This window comes from Pseudopipra pipra, chromosome 16 (genome assembly GCF_036250125.1).
Source record: "Pseudopipra pipra isolate bDixPip1 chromosome 16, bDixPip1.hap1, whole genome shotgun sequence".
Lineage (NCBI taxonomy): Eukaryota > Metazoa > Chordata > Aves > Passeriformes > Pipridae > Pseudopipra > Pseudopipra pipra.
In genome coordinates, this window is record NC_087564.1 from 12,791,430 (window position 1) to 12,816,710 (window position 25,281).

Below are 25,281 nucleotides of genomic sequence, written 5' to 3' on the forward strand. Positions count from 1 at the left end.
CCTTGTCCAAAGCAAGTTCCTGAAGTTCAGTGCATTTTGAAGTGCTTGCAGAAGTGCAAGATGGACTGGCTCAATCACACACTTTTGTGGGCTAATTTCTGGGGGTGACTCTATATTTCAAAGTTAAATGCATCAGAACTTGTGTTGTAGCTTATACAGACCCTCACACAGGCCCAGGAGGGGTGGATAGAAAATGGAAGAGTGCAGAATTTCAGGCACTGCACAATTCAGGCAAGATGAATTTGTGCCAAACATAAACAGTTGTTGGTGAAATGTTTTGTAATTGCTTCATTACCATATCCCTCCTTATAGGCCAGGTATTTAATTTGTGATGTGCTTGCTGTACATTGTTCTGGTGTTTATTATTTTATTCCCCCTTTTTTTCCTTTTCTTTTTTTTTTTTTTTTATATTTCCTTGCAGTGGAAATGCATCATGTGTTTGTTCTGATGTGGACAAAGCTTAGTCACACTGACAAGAGTGTATTAAGTCAGTAAATATAACTGACCTAGATCATTCACTCGTTTTGCTTGTATTGTGTTTTGTAAACCTTTTTCATGTCTGGTGTTTTATTCATATGTCGTGATGTCTGATGTCTGGTTCAAAACGAGGGCTGTATGTATAAGAATTCACTTGCTGTGATAATTCAAACAATTGGGCTGTTTTCCCTATAAATTTGATCCACAAGTTTTTGTGTTGTTGCTTATTTATTTAAGTCTACAGTCTGGTTTCTCAAAAAGTAAATGAATTATGTTAATACTTAATTGTTTAAGGAGTCTTAAGACATCCTTGGGTACTGAAAAGTCATTATGCTTCATACACCAACTCTTTACCATTAATTTGCTAATTATTTTATAAATACATAACTTTGACTCAAAAAAACTCCATTTGGAGTTTTTATGCTCTTCAAACTAAACAAATGTGACCAAAAATCCTCACAGGAAAGTCTCTGTTATTTTCCTCTACATTTAGAAATCTGAGCAGAGCCCTCTGCAGTGCACAGCAGCATTTTATTTCCCTTTTCTTGAAAATAAATAGTCCTTGCTAGAATCAAAGTGGAAAACTGAAATTGTAACTTTGATTATCTTAATGCTCTTTTATTGTATCACTCTAATAAGCAGGGAACAAGTAGACACATTTTGGGATAGAGGTTTATGATTGAGAACACACTTTTTTCCATTATTTGCATAATGCTTCTCTCTGGTGCCCGCAGGTGGTTGTCAGCATTTGCTTTTCTGTTGATCAGACTCCAATTCCTGTCGTGCATCTTTTACTCCAAAGGGGAGGGAAATTAATCTGTTATTGATCAGGATCCAATTCCTGTTGCGTATCTTGTACTGGGAAGGGAAAGGGGCATTAATCCATTAGGGGTTGATAATTCAAACCATCTGCAGGTAGGACCTGGAAACACTGAATGTATTCCATTAGGTAGTTTGTAAGGTCTTTTTTTTTTTTCTCCCTCAAGCAATCTTGAGATATTGTGTGATTGTCATTTCTCCTCTTTTCTCATATTCTATGTTAGACAGAGATGGCACATTCTTGATGCCATAATGTTGCACTACATGTAATATTTTTGCTATTTGTATTGAACTCTTATCTCCTATCCTGCTTTTTTTCTAATATAGATGTCCATAATTTGGTAACATGAAGCTTTGTATGTATCCTGCATAATAATTGCAGAGGCATTTCTGTGCAAGCCTCAAAGTCTGTAGGAAGTTTCTGGTAAAGGTTTTCTAAACTTCTCCTCCCAGGAAAACTTATAAATGGTTTCAAAGTTCTGTTAAAGTATTCTAATTTCTCCACTGGCTTGAGGGTAGGTGATCTCTTCTCCAAAGTGTTTTTCTCCCATAGACAAATTTCATGATACGAGTAGGTAAATTTATTTTTGGACAGTGATTCCTGTGGGATCCTTTCTTCATTGGAAACTGGACATTGGGAAAGAAGTGCAGTAGTAACTTACACTAAGGGCAGGGATAACGAGCTCTCAGCCCACATTGCAGGCTCTACCCTACACTGGGGAAACAAGGGTGATCTGGATGATTATTTAGGAATCCTCCCTCTTCCTACCCATGGTCACCTTCTTTGGAGGAAGAGTCTTCAGAGGGTCGGGACCTATAACCCTCAAAAATAAAACTTAACATTTTGCTCAAGTCCAAACCCAAACTATTACTTCTTTTCAAGAGACAAACACTTTCACTTTTTATTGAGGCTGATTTACCCCCTATCTCTGTCAGATGAATTTGAGCATCCGTTGAAGTAATGTATTTAATATTCTGCACTGAAAATACAGATACAGATAAACTTTGCTATAATGTAAAATCTGGGAAAGAACCTAATGTTTATACATTTCTGAAGGGGAAAAAAACCTATTGTTCTTCAGTCCTATGGCCTGAGTGAGATTTCAGTTCTGTTGGGGAAAATTAAGCACCCAAGTGGCTTTGATAAAGTCTGTGATCTTTATAAACTGTCAATTACAATATTTAAAATTCCCTGTACCTTACATGGCAATATATATGCAGAGATAAAACCACTGTCTTCCCAGAGATGATAGGGCAGTGTACATAATTATGGTATTTAAATAACAGATTAGAATTCTACAGCTCATCAGTATTTAAAAAATCTGTGTCATAAAGCACTTGGACAGGAGGAGGGAGGTTCAGAGAGCTCTGGGGTCAGTGATGTGCAGCCACACACAGCCACAGGTGATGAAAACAAATAGACCGTGCAAAAGTTGTTCACTCTTTCTTTTTCTCCCTTCCCTCACTTTACATCTGCTTTGTGTGGAAATGCCAGAACTGTGAATTCCACAGTCTGGAGAGGAGTTTATGTTTAGAGGGAGAGAAAAACCCCAGTTTCTTAGTGCTGCAGAGGGAAATTTAAACTATCTTTGAATAACAAATAGGAATGTTTACAGTGTCTACAAGCTGTTTAGATAACACTTGGAAATGTTGTTGTTTTCTCTGTCTGCTTGTTACGTCTATAGCTACCTTGGTAGGTCTATTCCTGGGATTCCAAGTTCTGGCCATTTTGATGAGCCCTCTGTATCACATCAGTATTAGTTCACTCAGCAACCTGCTTTTAATAGATACATTTCAGGGATGAGACAAAATGAAAATAAACACATGCTTCGTTTTGATTCTCCTTACAGCCAGTAAGAAAGTCAAAGAAATCTTACATTTTCCTGGTTTCAGGGGGAGGAATGTGCACTTTTATTTCCTTGCTTATCTGCTGACTGCACACAGGGCCACTCGTGTGTGGTGATGGAGGTTACAACAAAGCTGGATTCTCCTCTTGGGCTGGTTTTTCTGGGCTGGAGCCGTTCTTCAGGGGAGCTGATAAGTCAAACAAGTGATTTTCTTCTTTTCTAGGTGGAGAAAAGAAATGATTACTGCCAAATTAGTAACTTGTTTGTTGACCTTTTAGCACTTACTGTTATAAACCTTCATCTTGGGCAGAAGTAGCAGTGAACAGTGATGCTGAGGTTATTCCTTCTCATCAGTAAAAAGCTACTAATCTGATCAACTCTTATTTTCTGGGTTTTTTTTCAGATTACTCTCTGGAAAATTTCTGCCATGAATGCCTATAAGACCACCATGGAAATCTTAGAAAATAGATTTTCTATCATATTTCCAGGATTGTTGAGGAGTAGATGTAAAATCTACTAACAGCTTGATTTTTGAGATCCCATGGGAGTTGCACATAGATCTGTGTCAGGTTGACAGAGCATATTTATGGGAAGAAATAAATATGTGCTTATAGTTTCTGAAGTACTATTCTTGAATGTTTGAATTTATTCAGAAGTGTGGGTGATATTCTTAAAATTTTAAAATTACACTCCACACTTCCATCTCCCATACTACACTCTCTGCTGTCAATTAGAAAAACATCAAAAGGTGAAAGATTTGTCATTCAGAAATCTGCTAACCTGGTGAACATTTGAGCCCCATTACCAAAGGCTTTGTCTCTCCAACAAATGAAATCCTATGTGAAATGGCTTTTGGCATGCTGGGTATGATCCAAGCAAAGAATCTTCTGTCCATTATCTGTTCTTTAGGGAATTATCTTAAACATTCAGGGTTTGTACTTTGCATTTCCCAGTTTCCCATTCTGCTTAATGGGCATGGACTAGCTTCCTCTGCAGAAAACATTTGATGAAGTGGCTTGCTTTTCCATCAGTTTGGTTTTATTTTCATTACTTTTCTCTGTAATTTGTTTATTGGTTTATGTATCTTCAGAAAATTTTATTACTCTGTTATTCAAGCTAAAAAATAGCTAATTTTTCTTTCCCAAATGAGTTGCTTGAAGCAAAGTACCTATGAATACATGGGTATTTTAATTCACTTACTAAATGTACACAGAGAAAATTTACAAGCTGCCTTTTTACCATTTTTTAAGTGTCTGCTGACTGTTGCATAAGCTAAATTATTTACAGTATGAAGCCTCACAAAAGAGTAACAGATTTGGGTTATTTACTTTCCTGATAAGAAAAAGGGATTGAAGTTGCTGTGATATGCTGCTTTGTTAATTTTATATTTGTTCCCCAGTGTGTAAAATCTTTTTAAAGAACTAACATGAGTATTGGCAGGCTCTTTTGAAATGGTATGGAAGGAGTAAGATTAAACAAAACATGAAAAGGTCTTAAAAATATAAGTCAGCAAGTGTTTGATAAAAATAAAAGTGCTCAACAATAGAAAACCTTTAGGATGCTTAATTTATTTGCTCTCTCTTTGAGAATGGCCCCTGCACTCCATCTGGGAGTAGTTCTTGGGAGCTCTGTGTGTGGAATGATTCCAGGCTGGGTATGTTGGAACAGTGTGTTTGTACAGTGTTGGCCACTGCAATACAAAGAAGATGTGAAGCCATTAGAGGGTGTCCAAAGGAGGGCAATGAGGATGGAGAAGTGCCTTGATTTGAAGCCGTGTGAGGACACTGAGGGCACTTGGTGTGTTCAGCTGGGGAAGAGGAGACTGAGGGGAGACCTCACTGGAGTTACAACTTCCTCGGGAGAGGCACAGGAGGGGCAGGACTGAGCTCTGCTCTGTGGGGACCAGGGACAGGACCCCAGGGAATGGCTTGCAGCTGTGTCAGGGCAGGGTTGGGTTGGATATTAGAGAAAGGTTCTTCCCCCAGGGGGATGGTTGGGCCCTGGAACAGTGATCACAGTACCGAGGCTGATGGAGCTCAAGACGCGTCCGTGAAACGGCCGTGCTGGAGATCTCCCCTTTAATGAGGGGATTAAAATCCGTAGTGAGGCTGAAGAGTGAGATTTGCAGCCTTTTTTACCGCTGTCACAGGTGTCCAGAGCCCTCACCAGGTGTCTTTGTGCCCGGGCAGGTGCTGCAGACCCCGCTGAGCCCCTGGCTCCCACCATCGTGATCCGCCCCCGCAACACCAGCGTGGTCGCCGGGAGCAGCGAGGCCACTCTGGAGTGTGTGGCCAACACCAGGTATGGAAACACCCCCGGGGCTGCAGGGGACTGGTTGTAACACACTGTCCTTTACTGAGAAGGACAGAGGAAGTTATTTTCATTTTTTTATTAATTTAGAGATTGAAGCAGAATGCTTGCTCTTCAGTGCAACCTTATGAATAATCTTGTTTGTGCGACATTACTGAATTAAACCTATTGATTTTTCTGGCCAAGTGACGGTATGGTCAGGGGTACTTTCCCACCTGTTCCTCACATGGAAAGGAAAAGAAGTGCAGTGGTCTTAAATCAGCAGACATTATCTTAAGGAAAAGGTTATGGTAAGGGTTAATAACATCTCAGGTGTGTTGCCTGTCAACAGGAAAGGTGATATTGTTGAATAGTTGATGCTGCCTGGTAAATAAATTAGTGAGGATCTCCTATGAAGTAATTTATTTCAGACACTCTCATTTTACAGTGATTATTGCTCAACTGTTCATAATGCACTGTAATATGGAATTCACAGCATTTCTCTATGTTTCCATCTAGTTGGCCTTGAATAGCTTTGAATTTCAGTGGAAGGAAATAGTTGAAGTCCTTGGATGATAAGACCAACTGATTCACTTTCCCCTCTGAGGGCAGAGATGTTCTTGATATGATTAATATTGTTTTGGTAATTGAGTTATAATGAAAGCACTTCCCATGCAGCTGATTCCCATAGCAGTATTTACTCCTTTTGCTTAGAGAAATCAAATTATTAGCACTTAAGTTCTATTGCTGTATCAATTAGCTGTACTTGCATAATGCCACTTGAGTAGTCTGTAGTCTTGATGTGTAGACATTATATATGCATTTATTTCTTAACAGTGAATGTTGGGAATAGAGGAAGGCTTTAAGAAGTTTTATAATCTTTAATAGTATATTCTGTGTGTGTGTGTATATATATATATATATATGCACACACAGAAGATTATTCTGTAATATATATGTTTTATTGTTGTCTTCTTGTATTGTATTTCTTGGCAGACCTCTTGAGAGACTAAGTGTGACCTGGAAGAGAAATGGAATAAAGATAACCAGTGGCATTAGCAGCTTTGGGAGACGACTCACTATCACCAACCCAACCTCTGCTGATGTGGGGATGTACTTCTGTGAAGCAAAACTGAGAGAGAGCACAGAGGAACCAGCAAGAGCGAAAGCCTTCCTTTCTATACTGGGTAAATCTCAAGGCAGTGGTTTTTTTACTAAAACAGGCTCTGGGCTGAGGTATAATAGGAAATAAAATTGATATCTTAATATTTCATTGACCTTACATTTGAACCTTTCTTCAGAGAACAGAACAAAGGAGGTGAAAGAGGGTTATCTTCCAAATTAATTCAGCTGTTCTTCCCCACTAATATAAATTCATCAAATAGATTTTTTTGAACACTGATGTGATTCTGAATCCCCTGTGAAACCATACATTTAATGAGAATTTTGAGAAATACAGTAGTAAAATCCTTAATGGGCAGCTTCCATATCTTGGCTTTTAGATGCATTAAATCCTGATTAACTCCTGGCTTGCTTACATCTAGTTTTCATATGTCAAGTGCCTGTATTTCTGAAAGAAGGCTTTTAGGAGCACTTCTGTGCCTCGTGTGTTGCAAGTGCCAGTCAGGGGCCAAGGATGTTCTTCACACACAGGCAGGCAGAGAGCCCTGGTGAGGTAAAAGGAGGGGGAAGGAAATACCATCAAAGCAGCTCCGTTTGCTGGACCTTTGACTCCAAGGGAAACTTTGCACTTAATACTTTTAAGGGGACATTGCTGTCCTTTCCTAGCCTGTTTCCACCATCACCTCTGTGTCCAGGTGTTGCTGTAGGAGGAAGGTTGGCATCTGGAATTGGTGGTTCCCAGCGTGTCGTATCCTGATATCACACTGCAGATTCACACGCTGCACACAGGGTGGAGTCTCCTGGGACTTTTAGACTAAAGGAGATGTTTTAGATGAGGGACATGGAGGTGTTTTAAGCCAGAGCTGATTGTGTAAAGTCAAGCTTTTGTGTAATAGTGCCAGTAATAACTGTGTGAGTGTCCTGGGGAGATCATTGCTCTGGCAGTGACACGGGTCTCAGCATTGGGCAGGATTCATGCACATGCACTTCTGTAGCATTGCAGAGGGAATTCAGCCTGTAGTTTTCTACACTCTTTGAGCCTTCTGAAAATGCAGTTTTAAAGACTGCTGTAAGGTCTGTATTCTACTAAAGCAGTTTGTAGTAGTTCCTGCTAAGTGAGAAAGCAGCTCTTCTCTCTGCAAAGCTCCATTCCAGATTCAGTTGTAGTGCTGTGTGTCTGTTATATTTATTACCTACTGGACAAAGTTTGATTCCAGTCTTTTTTTTTGTCCTCTGTTGCTTAGAATTATTACCTTCCCTTTAAGGAGCAGAGATGGATTTCACTTATTTATGGGTTTTGTTTAAACTCTTCCTTATTCATAAGATTTTATTGTACCTGGTTTACTTTTGCTGCTCTGCCATCACATCCAGTCTAATGTAATACTTAAAGCAGCCTCTTGGTTAATGGAAAAGATTCTTAAATACAGTTACAGTAAAACTGAAAAATAATCATTGGGGAATCATATTAAACTAGCAGTGCTTTAGTAGCTTACCTGCTCTCTTATTTTTAAATGTTTTATTTATTTCTTATCCAGTTTTAGGAGGCTGTCAGGGAATGAAGTTATGAAAAGGTCTGTAGATAAGAACAAGCAGATGAAAGAAAGCAGAAACAAATTGGTTACCAATTACTTTTATTTCCTTCTGATGGAACACGACACTTCACATGCAGGTGTTTACTCAATGTGTCAGCAAAGCCTGATAGATTTCTTTATTTATGAGTTTCTTGAGCTGCAGGATGGATCTCTAATTCTAAACAGGGAGCCAAATCAAAGGATTAGTAGTTAATGCATAACTTATATTCCGCTTTAGAATACTTGGATGGATCTGGCCGTCATTTAATTAGTCAGGGGACGGATTCTAGAGGAAAGTGCAGACAGGATTCAAACTCGAGGATTTCTGCAGTGTATCTCTCATAGTCCATTGGGGTGGTACTTACAGAGAATCAAGTTTGCTTGTCCATTTGCATGCATAAAATATTTTTAGTGTGTAGGTGTAGATGGGGAGCTGATAATGAGCTGTATTTGGGAGAAGAACACACTGTGGACTTAATGAGGGGTCTTGACTAACAGAAAAAGGAAATTGTGTTAAAAACAAAGGTTTGTATTCAGAATGGGAGAAATCAAAGGCAGACCCTTAATAGTGTGGCAATGAGAGCTTTTGTGGATCAATAGAGAAAAATACTTTGCTATTAACAGGTAGAATAGGGGTAGGGATAAAAAGATGCATCAAAGATAGCACAAACACTGAGTTAATCAAAGCTTTTTTGCAAATATGTCAGTCCTTGACTTTCCCAGCTAAGGGAAGTCACACAATTTGAGTGTGGCTCAGATGGTGACAAGAGCTTTATTAGAAGGCAGTGGAACTTAGTACAAAGGCACCTACTCAGTTTAAATTATTATTTGTGACCTACAGTATTATCTCTGAAGTTTTTCTGGCTATTTCTGAGAGTACATCTTGGTTTGTAAATTAGAATCACAATAATATTCAAAAAATCTGAATCTCTAATGTATTAGAGTAGTACTGTATAAGCAAGGAGAAAATCCTCGAGTCTTGTGCTGCTGCAGTTTTCTTCTGAATATGGCAAAGAGCTTTCTGACATCTTCATATTGTTCCAGAAAAGATAAACTGAGGTGGTTCCAAACCTTGATTTTATTAGCTGCAGTTGTTATAAATTTTTAAAGGGTATCATGTTCCTCGGTTGGCAGAGTAACAGTTTGGGAAAGATTTGTTGCAGATTAGATAAGAGCACATTTGTTTTATCACTAACAGTTTGAAGATTAAGTAATTTAAGGAGTCTTCTCATGAACAAACCAATTTGAAAACTGAGCTAATCTTAAATTCTTTTGCTCCACTTCTGCAAGTTTTGTTAGTGACAAACTGCAATAGTCATTTCTTAAGTGACTATTCTATAGGAAATTACAAATTTTAGGAGCTTAGAAAATGAGGAATGAAACTCTTCCACTACATGAAATCCAAACTGCTCTTTAAATTAGATGCAGTCAGAAAGTAAAATCTGAACAGATTGAAGAGAAAAACAATTAGAAAGAACAGCCTGGCATGATGAGGGGTTGTACAGAACTGAGGACTGGAGCCTTGTTGGCCTGTCCAAAAGAATAGGATTAAGTCAGAGTCAGAGTAGAGGGCTTCCCTTCTTTCTGGAGCAGTTTTATTTCCAGAGAACTACATTCATAAACATATTATTCTCATCTTGGGAGAATTTTTGCATCTCAGCTGAATAGAATTCTTTCTAATAGGGTGGTAAGGGAGTGTTGTAGGTCTGTGTTTCTCTTAAAGGCAACCCTGGTCCTCATCAGGTGTGAAGGATTCAGCTTTGTGGGACCATGGGATATGGGAACACATCAGAAAAGTTATGATGGTAGTGTGAAAGGCCCACCTGGTTGGGCTCTGAGATGGAATCTGTGGCTGTTCCTCCTTCACTGTTCTCCAGGAGTGTCCAGATGCAGAAAGGTCTGTGTATAGAACTGCCAGAACAAAAGTTATTTTCCTCTGTAGCTGTGAGCCACCTCAATGCCTTGTGCTCGGACCTCTGGAGTCAACAGCTCTCATGACTCTGTCTTAGTCACTTTGAAACACAATAGATGCTGTCTTGAAAGCAGTGGAAAGAATTTTTCCCTGGTGATTGTGTTCATATATTGTGCTTAAGAGAAGACCTTGGTGACTTTGTTCATGTACTGTGTAAGAAAAGAATAAGTTTTCAGGGAAACTGTAATATGAAATGTCTTTGGACTTGCCTAATCACAATTTGGGTTCAAAGGAAAAAAATATTGACGGGTTTTTTGATTTGTCAAGGTTCAGAGGTTCTGAGAGGGTCACAGACATGCTGCCTTGGGCCCAGATGCACACAGGACCTATCCCACAGGGAAGCAATGGGACTTCTGGGAAGCCCAGTTCTGTCTCTGATGTTCCTGAGACATTCCTCCTGCTTTCATTCCTGCAAACAGGACATGTGTTCCCTGTGCTGTTAGAAGGTTTCAGAACACACACACGCTGCAGCTCACAGTAGAGGTAGTAGCAAGAAACTAGACACATCTTTTCATCTCTCTCTGTTCTAACCTGATATTCATGCAAAGAAAAATCTTGCTTTAAGGAACCTGCTCTGCATGCATCTGCAATGTGGCTTCTCTCCCAGCATGGCCAGTCTGATCTAGTGTCTGGAGTTGAGGACTTTGTACCTACAAGGGGCTGTCAAGTTTCCAGTTCCTCTTTCTTTAGAAGATATTCACCAAATAAATTAGTTTATGGTAATGCTGGAGGAAGGCTTCCATGTTGAAGGCTCAATTTTCCTCTTAAATATGCAGCCCTGAATTTCTGAGTGATGCAGGAATTTCAGCTTTGGAGGAGCCCCTGGGGCTTCCTCTGTTCTTTCTGACTTTCATGTGTGTATCTAGGATTAGGTCACACATCTCCAATGCAGCTTGAAGGGTGTGTAATGGATGCTGACTGCTATCTTTCGAATGTTAAAGTCAGTGACCATGTAACTCTGTGCAGGGGAAGTTAGAACAGTATCAAATTTTGCAGGCTCTCCAGGGCTTTGCCCAGAGATGTCTTTCCGGTGGTGTCTGGAGTGCAAAAAAAACCCCCAAACCCTCAACAATTATTGAAAGCATGCATTTATATTCAAATACTCTTTTCCCCCTTTGCTTGTACTTGACCTTTTAGTGAAGATCAGTCAGACACCAATACAATATCTGAACAATACAGTATCTGTTTCTTGCAGTCTGCTCTGAGCTGTGACCCCTCTCATTGCCAGCACCCGGTGATGCCACAGGGTGATCTCAGAGTGATGGGTCCTTTCTTATTCTAACTACTCTGATTCTATAATTTCCAAAAAAATTACTGTCATTCCTAGAAATTGCCGTGTCTGGGGACTTGTGTCTGGCATGTTACATAGTTTGGAAGACGCTGTAATTTCGCCACACATATTAAATTTCAACACATGATTATTGCCTACAACAATAAATGTTCAAATTCATACTGTGTGGTTCAAACCAAGCCTTATAAATATGCAATAGAGTCGTATATACAGACAGCCAGAATGCCCCTTCAGAGTGCCATCTGACCCCTATAAATATTGCTGCATTTTTATGGCCACTTTCTGACAGTTATTCACCAGGTGCTGCATAACCCAAATTCAGATACCCTGAATTTTAGCCTTGCAGTTAGTTCTGACCATTCAGGCCCTCAGGCACGTACCTGGTGTGCAGATGATACATCTGACACCTCTGAAAAGTGAGGAGCTGATATTTTGGTTGTCCAGCACCTGTAACAAGAGCTGTTTCTTCCACAGCCTGAGTTCTGTTGAAGCCATAGGCCCTCACTGCAAAGGACCTTTAGAGCTCCCATGATGCTGGTCAAAGACAAGTGGATGTGGAAAAGCAGCACAGTTGCATGGAAAACTCAAACTTCTTTACTTTGAGGGTGACAGAGCATTTGAAGGGACTGCTCAGAGAGGTTGTGAAGGGTCATTCTCTGGAGATATTAAAAACACATCTACACACTGCTCTGGGTGGACCAGCTTTAGCAGGGGGATGGGTTTGGGTGATCTCCAGTGGTCACTTCCAACCCCAACTATTCTGTGGTTCTGTGTGAAATCGCTGTTTCATTTCCCTCAAAACCCTAAGAGCATCCCTACAGCAGTACTGCTGGGATTCTCTCATTCTTTACATCACCAAGGCTAATTTTCCATGAATATTAGACTTGGGATGCGACAGCACTGTTGTCCACATGGTATTCTAGATCTTCCAGAATTCCTTATGAATTAGACTCATCTTCCCACCCAGGCTTTTCTCTGTCTTTAAGCAATAGAAGCAGTAAATTGTGGAGTGGCTTCTGGAAGGTTTTCTATATCAGTGCTTGTCTTGCAAGAATAACATCTGACTCCTCTGTGGGTAGTTGTTGCACTTGGCAGTGCTTCCAGCTACTGAATGGCTGTGAGAAGAGAGTTCAGCAGGCCTTGGTCTGAGGGAAAAGGTGAGTCTGGGCTCAAAGACTGGAAACCAAATCTGTTGGCACCAAAAGTCCTCTGGGAGCTGTCTGGGGCCTTAAGATTGCATCTTTCTGCTGCTCCTGCTCTTTTTCTGTCTTGTCTGCTTCTGTTTCTCCCTGCTTCTTTCAAAAAAAAGCTGATGTGAATCTTCCTCTTGTAACATCACATCCCGTTTGCTAAGTGACAGTTGTCACTGACTTCAAGTTCCTTGTCACGTAATTCACTCTGTGATACTTGCTCACCTAAGCATCTCTCAGTGGAAGAAGTTTCTTTGAGGGTGACATAACAGCCTGTATGGGATTTAAAGGAAGGAGCACAGGTTGCAGGTTAGGATTTTGGGAGGGACTCTGGGAAAGACAACTGTGTAAATATGCCAGGTATAACTGCAGAAACAGCAGCACATAAGCAGAGGTCATGGAACCACGAGCATCTTTGAGGTCACGTTAAGTGCTTTGCAGCTGGACTGCAGGCCCATGGTGAAGATAAATCTGCAAATTTATCACTGGTGTGTGAATGTGTTGCTGATCTAGGAGAAAGTTTGTGAGAGCTGGTGGCTGAAGGTTGCCAAGTTTAGAAATTGGCCCACTAAGGTCAGAGTCCTTTGGAAAAGGGAGGGTGGAAAATGTGCAGTCAGGAGTTCCCTAAACAGAAGAAGATGAACTTCACTGATTCAAGAGACATCCACAGAAAAGCCTATATTTTGAAGGGAATATCTGGATGTGGGGTTATGTGTCTGGATGCTCTCTTGGCCCAGTGCTGCTTTGGCCACCCTTTGCCTCCCCTCACGATCACATTCAGTTGCCATAAAATGAAAGATGCAAATTTTATTCTGAGAGATGGGCATAGGGACACTCAGCTGTGTGGCCACAGACAGGCACGTAGATAAGGACACCAGGCTAAAAGTTTGGAAATGAAAAAGTTAACATTCTAAAAAATGAAGCACAAGGAAAACACCAGCCAAGGCCTGGAGGATGGCGTGAGAGGGAAGAGAGCACTCAGAGTGAAAACATGGACTGAGATGAATTGCAGAGGACTCAGCAACTTAGCTGATCAAACATGTCAAAGTATGTGCCATCAGTGAATTTCAATTAAATGTTCAGCTTTTCAGTTTGTTGTTTAGATTAACGCATGAGATCATATGCAATAAATCACAGCTTATTATGTGTGTTTATTAATAGCTTTATATTTAGGCAGTGAGGATCAATAATGTTAACACATGTATATTATTAGAATATAATAAATCAGGTAGCTTGGTTTTATTGGTTTTGCTGGGTAAACAAGTATTCCAGGCTATTTTGCAACCTCCCCTCCTCCTCTGCACAGCATGTTGAAGACTGATATTGATTGACTTTCTATGGAATGAATGCAGAATTGTAATATCCATTGGTGCTCAGATGAGACCCCAGTTCTGTACACTGAATCAAGTATTTTATTGCAGTTAATGGGAAGAAGTGCTGGGAAAGGGGGGTTTCTATTCTAATCCAGTGCCTACTGATATGTACCTGCTGGCATATCATCATGTCATCCCTGTGCAGTGAGAGCCACACTTGCTGTACTGCAGGTGGTAGCAGGAGAAATAAGATTTTGCAGGATAAAAATTATGTGATTTTGATTTTATTTACTAAAATACTGATGTTTTATCAATAATACAACCACAAGTCCTTTTTACAGTCATGTTTGGTGAAGAGATTTGGGCGAAGGTCAGCTCAGATGACCTTGAATCTTGCAGTTTACTGCATTTTTTTCATCCCTGCTTAATTTCCTTAAAATGAAAACATGAATAGCTTGTTCTCACAAGCTACTTATATTGTTTTTTTCTGTGTTTTCTAAAACTTACCAGTGAGTTTGTTTATGCTACAATGGAACTCCATTTATAATCAAGTAAAATCCTTCTAAAAACAGTAGTCAGATGATAATTGCATTGAACAGACTACGACAGTTTTTAGTTACCATGATAATTACTGCAACCTTAGTGCCTCTGGGACTTTGACATGATGCTCTTCAATTTTATGCTGCATAGAAGAAAGAGTTACATGCCAGCACACTCAACAATTTCTGCAGTCTTGTCTTTGTTTAATTAAACGTCTAATATCTTTTCTTTAGCCCTAATGATAAAGTGGGAATTTTTATGATTATTACTATAACTTCAATTAAAGCATTAAATCTGTTTGCTTGCAAGAAATAAAACAGTTGAGAACAATTTTTTTTTAATTATGCTGCGCTTGTCCTCTGATGTCGACTCTCTGACATGCTATGGCACTTCATTTGACATGCTTCATGCCTCTGTGAGGTGGAATTCAGTCTAGATACTGAAGCAAACTATCCTATAAAATGCTCTGTTGTAAATATAAACCTTTATAAACCTCTCGGGAGGACCTTTCTGAGCAAAGAATTAACATGTTCCATGATTCAGTCCAATAAAATGAAAAGTAGCCCTTGCTTTGAGTATTAATTTACAGTGCAAACCCCTAAATCTTACCTTACATTGACTTGACTCCTTGGAACTCATACTCAGCATAGCAAAAATTGTCAGCTTTTTTTATGATGCTTTTACTACCAAAAAAAAGCACCTCCAATACTCCAATAGAGACAAACTTGGTCAAACTAATCTGTTTATAACACACTACATCAAATACACCACCCGTGGAGAGATTACATGATTAATATCTTTGAATCAGCACCTGTTTTTCATTTTGCTGTGGCTTTGCTTGTTGACTCCTGTTTGCTTTCCCCTTTCTAAAGAACCACCGTATTTTACGGCCGAACCCGAGAGCCTGATTTTGGCTGAAGTGGAGAAGGACGTGGACATCCTGTGCCAGGCCATGGGTGAGTCTGCAGAGTGTTCCAGCTTGGATCAATGATTTGTGTATATCTGGTATGGAAGTAATCATCTCCTATAAACCATCTTATGTAAATGTTTAACGTTTAGAGCTCTCTGTGTTATTGCTGATTATCACAGATCCCAAGTACAGGGGAGAGGGTTGTCCTTTCCCCTTGGAAAGCTGGGCAGTCCTTGTTGTTTAGTTTAGACATGAGTAATGCCCGCATGTTGATGTTTGTCTGTTGGCAGGACAAATCTTGCTCCTGTCTCTCTGGGAGCCTGTCTTTGCTTCATAGTTGTCACTATATAAGAGACATCAGTGGCTTGAGCCAGAAAATAAGCATGGTCATGGAACCCATCATTTGCAATGCAAACAGTCATTATTTTCATCAGTTCAAATGTTCTTTTTTCCTAAAACTTACAGGACTTCTATACTGAATGGAAATGTCAGTAACTGACATCTGAGTGTAGTTATGAAATCTGCAGGAGGACTATTACAGGCAGTTTTTAGTTGGCAGGTGTTTTAATAATATAAAAGACTTCAAATGTCTAGAATTCCACCTAAACCAAAATGTTTTTTTGGATTTAGTTCCAGAGAAATGCAATCACCACCTATTTAAGCCCTTTAGTAAGGTAGGAGACCCTGTGATTAGAGCAGGGTTGTCAAAGTCACCACATTTCTTCTTGAGTTTGGCAAGTGACTGAACATGTTGTTATCTCACTTCCCCCAGTGCTGAGTTTAAGAAGCAATACATTCAAAAATGCCACGACATCCTTAAGGAAAAAGATCCTTGATTAAAAAGCACCCATATCTAACTAACAGCTTATTTGTATGGTGTCTTTCTCCAGCTCAAAGCCAATAAAGATATTTCTGCTGTGTGATTATATTATTGCCACTATGATTTCAGCATTTTTATGTGTTTTATGTAGGAAAGAGTCAGCACTGCTTTTCCAGAAGGAAGATTTGCCAACTGTGTGATAAGCAAGTGTGTGTGTTAAGGGTGCTCTGGCTGATTTGGAATTTCAGAAGCCTTTGATGAGGTCTCTTACAAAGAGCTCTTATAGAAATGAAGCTATCAGATTATAAGAGACAATGTCTTGTTGTTAATTAATAGCTTTTTAAACAAAATGCTGCAGGACCTGCTGTCAGTGGAGTTCTCCAGGAATCTCTACTGGAACCTGTGCTGTTCAATGTAGTCATAAATGCCCTGGAAAAGAGAGTGAAGAGTAAGATGATGGTATTTGCTGATCATATAAAAATATTCAACAATGTCAACATTAAAACTGACCACAAAGGAGTTGCCAGAGGTCCTGATGATTTGAACTGACTGGTCAATAAACTGGCAGATGAAATTATTGACAGAGATGAAATTTCCCATTACTGTGCAGAAAAGGTTTGTCTTCTGAAAACATCAATTCAGTGCCGAGCTGTGCTTCAGAATGTGAGGTACTGGGAAGAAAGGAACAGAGGAAAAAATAAGAGAGTGACACTGTATCCATGGGGCAACACCCCCATCTCAAATCCTTCACACAGTTCTTGGAGAGGGATGGAGGAAAACTGAAGAGATACTCTAAAGTAGGGATGGTATAATTAAAGCTCTACCATGGTTTTTGAATAATGAGAAATTAAATTGACTTGAACACTTTGTGAAAGAGATAACTGAAGGGTGGGTGACATATAGGAAGGTGAGTAGGAGAGGATGATTCTGTGTTGCTTAGTACAGGAAGTAGAGGAGACACCCAACTAAATTTTCGTGTGGGAGAGGTATGATGAAGGAAAGAGTTCTTTTTCAGAAAATATAAACTGTGGAGGTCATTGGTCCAGGCAGTAAATAGGACATAAAGAGAAATAAGAAATATTTAGAAAAAACAAACTAAATTTATGGAGGAAAAATCCAGTAAGGGCTTTTAAACACAGCTGTGTGTATGCAAGTGTGGCTGAGAAAATGGCCAAAGCACAGATTGCTGGAGCCAGGAAAGTGGGAAAAGCATCCTATCCTTGGGCTGCCTGAGCATCCATGACTAGACAATTTCAGAGGAAGGAATTGTGACAAGAAAGACATCTATTCTGGCCATGTGCCACCAATTTTACATTTCACCATGTGTTATGACAAACATTATGGCTTTTTTTTTAATTGGAGAAGATTTTTCAAATAGTGGAACTAAATGTATCATTAGAGAAATTGAGTTTAAAAACATTCTGAGATTTATTTTCTTTTAAATGTTTCAATACTGCACAACTGTTTGATGAATCTCTGGACTGTCTCACTGTCAGTGAAAAAAACCTGTCTGCTGCCTCAAATGTTTTTCATGTATTACAAAAACAAACAACCCAGAACAATCAGGGAGAGATGAGGTTGACTTCAACTCTTCCTTCTACCCTAACTCTTGCTTTGGGCAGTTTAGTTCCCAAGGAGGTGGGAACTCTTATTAGACAAAATTATTTATTTCTGCTGCACTCTTCTGATGCACATCTGATCTGCTGATGAATGTGGTGCAGGAGCATGGAAACCTGTCTTCCCGTGGATTATTTTGCTGAGTATCTGTAATAGTGTCTTATAAGGGGCAGGTATTAGAATTAAAAGTAGAGGAGTTTAGATCCATTATTACACAATTGCCAGCATTTAAAAAGAGGATAAATGAAGGTTGCTGCCTCTTTGCTCCAACCTGGGAGCTGCAATAAAGCACTGGGGAACTGCAGAGCTGCCCTGTACCTTTGCTACAAACGGGAAGACAGATTGTATTTCCCCCAGCCCCATCAGGTTCTGTGCACAAAGCCCATTTGCCAAGTCTTTGTGTACTATGAATGTGTGAGAGACAGATTAATTTCACACTATAAGCAGAGATTAACTGTAAATAAAATTGCAGTTTGCACCAACCAGCTTTCTACTCCCCCGTAATGGAGTTTCAGTGTATCAGGCCATGCAATAACCAGCCTCTGCTGTTTATCTTCCAGCAGTGGTTGATGTTCAGTGGGTTTCCTTTAAATGCTCTTTCTTATTTGCTTATAGAAAGTTTAGAGCTGCAGGCAGTGGTGGTGGTGTCTGGGGAGTGCAGTTAATTGGACTTTAGTTCAACCTGTTTAGAAAAGTAGATGGAAAGATGCTTTTGGAATTCCCCAGTAGCCCACTGGGATCTAGAGAAGGCTGTAAAAAATAAATAACAAAAATGACACAGTGAATATTTCGAGTCTTTCATCCAGGTTCTTAAGTTAAACATGGCAAAGAGTCAAGCAGCTGTTTCACAGATGGGGAAACTGAGCCTCGGGGTCCATAAGTTATTTGCCCAAGGTTACAGAGAAAGTGGCAAAGCCAGAACCAGCATCTCTGTTTCCTGCCTTCCCTTCTTCCCCGTGGTACTAGATTAATTTGTCTGGGAAAGATGAATAGTGCTGTGCACAGCTCAGAAATAAGGTTATTTTATTTATTTTTTCTATTCTTTCAGACCATTCTCTCATGTCTCAAACAGTAGAGTAGAGCTGATACTGCTTGCAAAGGTGTAGTGCAAGAGGTCTTTAAAGTGTTTTCTTCATCATTTTTTTCACCAGAAGTTGTTTAGAGAAGCAAAGAAGCAAAATTCCTTTGGGGATTTGTGGAGAGGAAAGGCTGTGAGGTAGAAGAGGAAGAGAAGAAAAGGAGCTGGGTTTAACCATTTTTACAGCCAAACAGGTAGCAAAATTATAAAAGAACATGTGTACAACTTGGAAGACAAATCTCTCTGGGAAGATCTCTAAAGCCCAAATGAATGCTGCTGACAGGCATCAGAGTGCTTAGATAAGATCCTATTATTCAGACTCATAACTTTGAGTAGAGGAAGATATCCGTAACTGAAATGTAGAGAAATAGAGATGGTAATATTCAGTTTGTCAGCTGAGTTGGTGATAGGAAGGTGTATCTCACAGTGATTATAGGATTAGAAGGTTTGCCAATACTGTTAGTAGAATGGGATTTATGGAATGACACCAGTGTTAAAGGTTTGAGTGTACTGAATGCAGGATTTCATTATTTCCTCAGTGCCTATCAAGTCTGATGTGTGGGAAAATGGAGTTGCTATTATTTAAACTTGAAATCATTTCCAGGCTTCTCAGCATCAGGAGAATGATTCCATTTTGCATCATCTGTTTCTTCATTACTCAGTGATAATTTGTATTTGCCCAGGAGGATTTTCAGGAGATGAATAACACTCTCACCGAGATTTCAGAACGTTGAAATTTACGCTAATTCTGTATATGGGCTGTTGTATGAAATTTAAATTATGCCTATTGCAAGCTACTACACTCTGTCTATTCTCCATCAGACAATGCACTCTACATAGTGGGTTTCTTCCTGAGATGATTACCTGCAAGATTATGAGTACATTTTACTTTATCAGCAGAACAAAAGCATCACAGGTGATTGAAGTAAATGATACGTGTTTATAAAAGTAACAGCAGCAATTGGATGTTGTTTTTCAATCATTCTATGCATTGTTTGTACATCCTTTCCAGGAGTTAATACAGCTTTTGTCTGTATAAAGGGAATAAGTACATCGAGAGACGATATGAATGGAAGTATAATACAGTAGTATTTAACTCTGGGAGTTTTAAAATTATAATGATGATTATATAGATCTTCTCATAGCACTTTAGCTCTCAGAACATCAAGTGACTGCCAGCATTGCAGTGAAATTCATTGTCTGCAGATGCTCAATTCATCAGTGACATCCCATCCTCCACGCTTCGGTGACACCCTGCTTTTCTCTTGCCCATGAATTTAAGTCCAACCTTATTGCAAGGGAATGTGGAGCTCTGAGATTTTAAGTGATATGTTTGCCAAAATAGCTGCTGATTATAAAAATACCACCTTTGGGGCTGAGCTTTCTTAAATCAACCTGATACCCTTGTGTTCCTGTGATTATGAGCCAGCGTGTGCCCAGGTGGCCAAGAAGGCCAGTGGCATCCTGGGCTGTATCAGCAATAGTGGGACCAGCAGGGCAGTGATTGTCCCCCTGTACTTGGCACTGGTGAGGTCACACCTTGAGCGCTGTGCCCAGTTCTGTGGCCCTCAATTCAGGAAGGACATTGAGGGACTGGAGCACATTCAGAGAAGTGCAATGGAGCTGGGGAAGGGTCTGGAGCACCAGGAGCAGCTGAGGGAGCTGGGGGGGCTCAGCCTGGAGAAAAGGAAGCTTGAGGGGACCTTCTTACTCTCTGCAACTCCCTGACAGGAGAGTGGAGCCAGGTGGGAGTCAGGCTCTTCTGGGGAACTTGTGATAGAACAAGAGGAAACGGCCACAAGCTGAACCAGGGGAGATTCAAGTTGGACATCAGGAAGAATTCCTTCATGGAAGGGATTGTCAAGCATTGGAAGGGGCTGCCCGGGGAGTCCCCATCCCTGGAGGTGTTGAAGAAACGCCTGGACATGGCACTCAGTGCTCTGGTTTAGTTGACCCAGTGGTGTTTGGTCAAAGATTGGACTCGATCTTGAAGGTCTTTTCCAGCTTTAATGATTCTGTGATTAGCTAATCACGTAATAAAATACCTGCCTCACTTCAGATCCCTGCATTGGACCCTCAGCTCTTGATCCATTAGGGATTTCTGGGAGGTGAAGATGAAACATTGTCTGATATGAGGAGTGGGATGGGAACATTTGTGTAAGATTGTTCTAGGCCTCTGACATCTCTTGAGGAAAAGAGAATCCTACACTATTTGTATATACTGAGTTTACAGTCACTTCACCCCAGCTGATGGGGATACGATGCAACAAAAATATGTGTGAAATAACTGTCAGGGTTTGTGGGACATACACATGAAAGAAAACAGGAATAAATGCAACTGTGTTATATCTGGGGTAGGATTTTTGTGTCTCTTTATGCCTGCATTTTTCAAATAACAGGTGAAGCTTGAGACTGAATAAAAATAGTCATAATTTAAAGCTATCTCACTGTTGGCAACATGTTGTATGTACATCAGCTCAAACTAAGCTCCTAAATTGGGACTCAAATACAGCCATGTGAGCACTTCATTTTTCATGTGTAATTTGCCATTTCCTTTGTGTTTTGACATCTTAGCTACAGGAGCACAGAGGAATCTTATTTGGGATGGAATGGTCTTACAGACTTGCCACACTGCTGCTGTTTAAGTAGCATGATTCTGGCTTTCAACATGAAATTGCTCTAAATCTTATTTTGTGGTAGCATGAAATATGATTGGGTGAAGAAAGTAATTTGATAACATGTTTTCTCAACATTCCCCCTCCAGTGTTTGCTGGTTTTATTCCCACGTGTTCTGCAGTGTGTTATTACCATTGATGATGTGAGATGCAGCCTCAATTTATCTCAAGCAGCTTGGAAAAGTATAAATAATTGGTGTAGAAAGATGGGAAAAGAGGGATATGACCATAACAGCGCTGAGTGTTTTGACTACCTAAAAAATGTTTTGCACAGACTAAGAGTGAAGTTATTATTTTATTTTTCTTTATAGGTGTTCCCATTCCCACCCTGGTGTGGTACAAGGACTCTGTTCCCCTCAGCAAGCTGGAAAACCCCCGTTACAAAGTGCTGCTGAGTGGTGGACTGAGGATCCACTCCCTGCGCCCTCAAGATGCCGGAATCTTCCAGTGCTTTGCCAGTAACAAAGCTGGGGAGATCCAGACATACACCTACCTGGATGTGACCAGTGAGTAAGGAGCTGTGATACGAGATCCATGAGTTGTCACTTGTGTAGGTGACCCTGCATCCACCAGATTCTCCACCACTCTGTGCTGCTTTAATTTGACCCACAGAAGCTTGATTTTCTATCGAGCGTAGCTGCCCCAGCTGTAGGAAACCCCAAAATGCCCCTGTGGCCTCAAAACAATCTGCTGAAGCTTGTGGGAAAACTCTCCATGACATTAGGGGCTTGAGGGGAACACTCCTATTTCACACAGCAAGGGATCTTAGTGAAAGGAAAAAAAAAGAAAAAGGAAGTGTTAATTCTGAAATAACTTCATCTTTCCTTTATACTTCAGTAATTATTTCTGCTCTCATGTAATTCTGTTCTGAACTTGAGCTGCTGCTTCATGATTGTGCATGTTATTATTTTATTTGCCTTTGTCTACTACTGCATTTAGCAAGGGGGAAAGAAAGAAAGCTCAAGTTAGATGTCTTTTTTTGGCCAAAAAGTCTGAATAAATGGTTTTGTTAATGAAGTGCACGCTTCTCTATGGGAGAATTACGAATCCTAGTAGTCTCTTTTAAAGGTGATTATTAACAGCCATTTTTGTAATATTAAACTTCTCGTCAGGAAACTGATTTTTAGCCCAAGAGCAGTTCGCACATACTGATCAGAATTCCTACTGACCCTAGAAAATAGATCAGCCCCAGTTCAATATATATCTAGGAAACTGGAGGAAAAAAACTGTAATAAAATGCAACTGGGGGAAAATGTAAGAGAGAAAGAAACTTGGAAAGTGTCTTGGATAAGACTCAGGTTCTAAATTCTTTTGGCTGACATTTAAGTTTCAAAGTTAATGCCTTTCTCAAGTTGCTTTTCATCCTAAAGAATTATATTATGAAGATGAAGGAAAATAGTTTTGTTTATCTAGATTTCTCAACTTCCCCCCAAACACTCATTTTGAGCTTTATCTTCCATCTTCTGTAACCCATCTGACTTGTACAGGTACAGGCACTGATAGATTTTTATTTTCCATGTAGGTAATAAACAGGATTAGACAATTCCTAGGAGATGAATAAGGAAAGGTTACAGTCACTGCTGAAAGGTTTTCATGTCTTATTGTCATGTCCTTCTCCATGATCAGCTCTATAAAAGTGGATGTAAAGTAGTCCGTGATAATAGGTAAAGGATCTTTCTGAGAGCTGATGCACTGAGTTTTTTGAACTTTTGATTCTAGACATTAAACCAGCATTTATCCAGCCTCCAGAGGATACCACAGTCACTGAGGGCATGACTGCAGTGCTGACCTGTGAAGTATCAGGGGCTCCAAGACCTGCCATCTCATGGAAGAAAGGTAACATTATTAACTTGTGGCAAAGCTGTAATCCACGTTTTTCTGTCCATTGCTATTACTGAGGTTCTGTAGATCCATTTAGTGCCTCTTTCTTCCTTCCTGTGGCACCGTGAGCAGCGGGTTTGCTGTGGGGCTGCCATGAACCCGTGGCCTGGGCAGGCTGGAACAGTTTGTTGGAAGAACTGGAATTGCAGAGCTTAATCCCTGAGCCTACGTGACACTAATCATGCTGCTTCTCCCTCCTGTGTTTCAGGGAAGCAGATCTTAGCCAGTGGCTCAGTTCAGATTCCTCGCTTCGTTCTTCTTGAATCTGGAGGGCTCCAGATAACACCCGTTTTCCTCCAGGATGCTGGCAATTATACTTGCTGTGCAGTCAACTCTGAAGGAGCTCTGAATGCTTTTGTGATGCTGACAGTGTGGAGTAAGGATAATGCTTTGTTTAAAGTCTAACTTTAATCAAGTATTAATCAGTTTTTGTTGTATGCTCAGGAAATTTTCATAAGTAATTATGCTTTTCTCGTTAATAGAGATACTTGTATGATTTAATGGGAATAATGTATCTATTTTAGGAATCCCATCACAAATACCCTTTTTGTTTGTAAAATTATGCATATAAATCTCTGTTTTGTGAAAGGAAGTGTATTTAAATAGAGCTTCAATCACACAGTTTTACTCAGGTTTTGCTTTGGCGTCTCGCATTGCAAGTCAGACCTTTTAACTGTGTGGTGCATATTTAGCATTTGTTAATCCCCAAACTGCAAGCTGAATCAGCCACATTTTTCCTTTTGAACTTGGGAATACCTGAAAACATTACTAGTAGTAACTGTAATGTACTTGTGTCATATGGCCATCTTATTTTTGTTTTGACAGTTATGGAGTTGACAATATGGATATCAGGATGCTGTAAACTGAATAATATCCAGGTGTATGGATCAAGTAAAGGAGATCCTTCCTATTTATTCTCAAAGCTATGATTCTTATATGTACTAAGATAGTTCCTAGTCATTGTACTGCTTCAGAGGAGGGAAAGAAAAGTGAATATAACCTAATAATTGTGTTGCAACAGCACCATTATAAAGCCAGAAGTCATGCATGGGTACATCAGGAATAATGCTAAAAATTCCATGCTGTAAGAGTCAGCTTTTGATTTTGCTGATGATTCCTTCTTGTGCTTGTATGAGGTGTCTCATGCTGATTATCTCTGCAGGGATTTGGGACTGATTAACATTATCCACATATCTTCCATACTCATCCTGGTTGTCTCCCTGCCTCAGCTGATACTATCTGCTGCTGCTCCTGCGTGTTACACATAATAGAGATCTTCCACACTGGATCCTGTTGCTGTAGTTACAGCAATTATTGTGTTCTGGGGCTCCAGGAGGGGCCTGGATAAAGATGTTCTGAAATGTTTGAGTAAACAACATACCTTTCTTATGTGGAAAATTTGTCTATTAGAAACTCCTCCTCCTTTAGCCTCTGTCCTGGATTTGATGAGATCGTAGGGTTCCACTTAAGTTTCTCGTTCTTGGTCTTTTTCTAGTGCATTCTTCTCTGGGCAAGTTTTCTTTGGTTTTGTTTGCGTTTTCCCTGCTCCAAACAGTGTGACTCGTTTCCTGACTCTTTGCATGCTCAGATTCCTTCATAATACACCACAAACATACTTGTTGCCATATGGCTTTAGGGAGTTGCCCCCAGCCAAGTGAGAGTTCACACAGCTTTAGCTTCTTCTGCTCTCACCACCCTGGGCTCGTGCTCGTGCCCTCTGCTGCTCTGTCTCTCTGCACCCCTCAGTGTGTCACCTCTCCTTGTCACAGTGACTTTAGAGGGAGGGGGAGCCTTCACAGCAGAGCCTTGAAGAGCTTGCTTTGAATGACAAAAGCTCGGTGGCCGCTCTCTGAGTGAATATCCAAGTCA

General features: G+C 40.1%; 1 protein-coding gene across 3 annotated transcripts in view; it reads left to right on the forward strand.

Moving 5' to 3' along the window:
- The window catches only part of SDK1 (sidekick cell adhesion molecule 1), a 395,504-nt gene that overhangs the window by 232,245 nt on the left and 137,978 nt on the right, over positions 1–25,281 (forward strand). For all 3 annotated transcript variants that reach the window (XM_064673195.1, XM_064673194.1, XM_064673196.1), the window contains exons 7-12: positions 5,333–5,444; positions 6,429–6,619; positions 15,304–15,387; positions 21,843–22,037; positions 23,251–23,367; positions 23,621–23,788. In XM_064673195.1, coding sequence (XP_064529265.1) covers positions 5,333–5,444; positions 6,429–6,619; positions 15,304–15,387; positions 21,843–22,037; positions 23,251–23,367; positions 23,621–23,788 — 867 coding nt within the window. The remainder of the gene's footprint in view (positions 1–5,332; positions 5,445–6,428; positions 6,620–15,303; positions 15,388–21,842; positions 22,038–23,250; positions 23,368–23,620; positions 23,789–25,281) is intronic.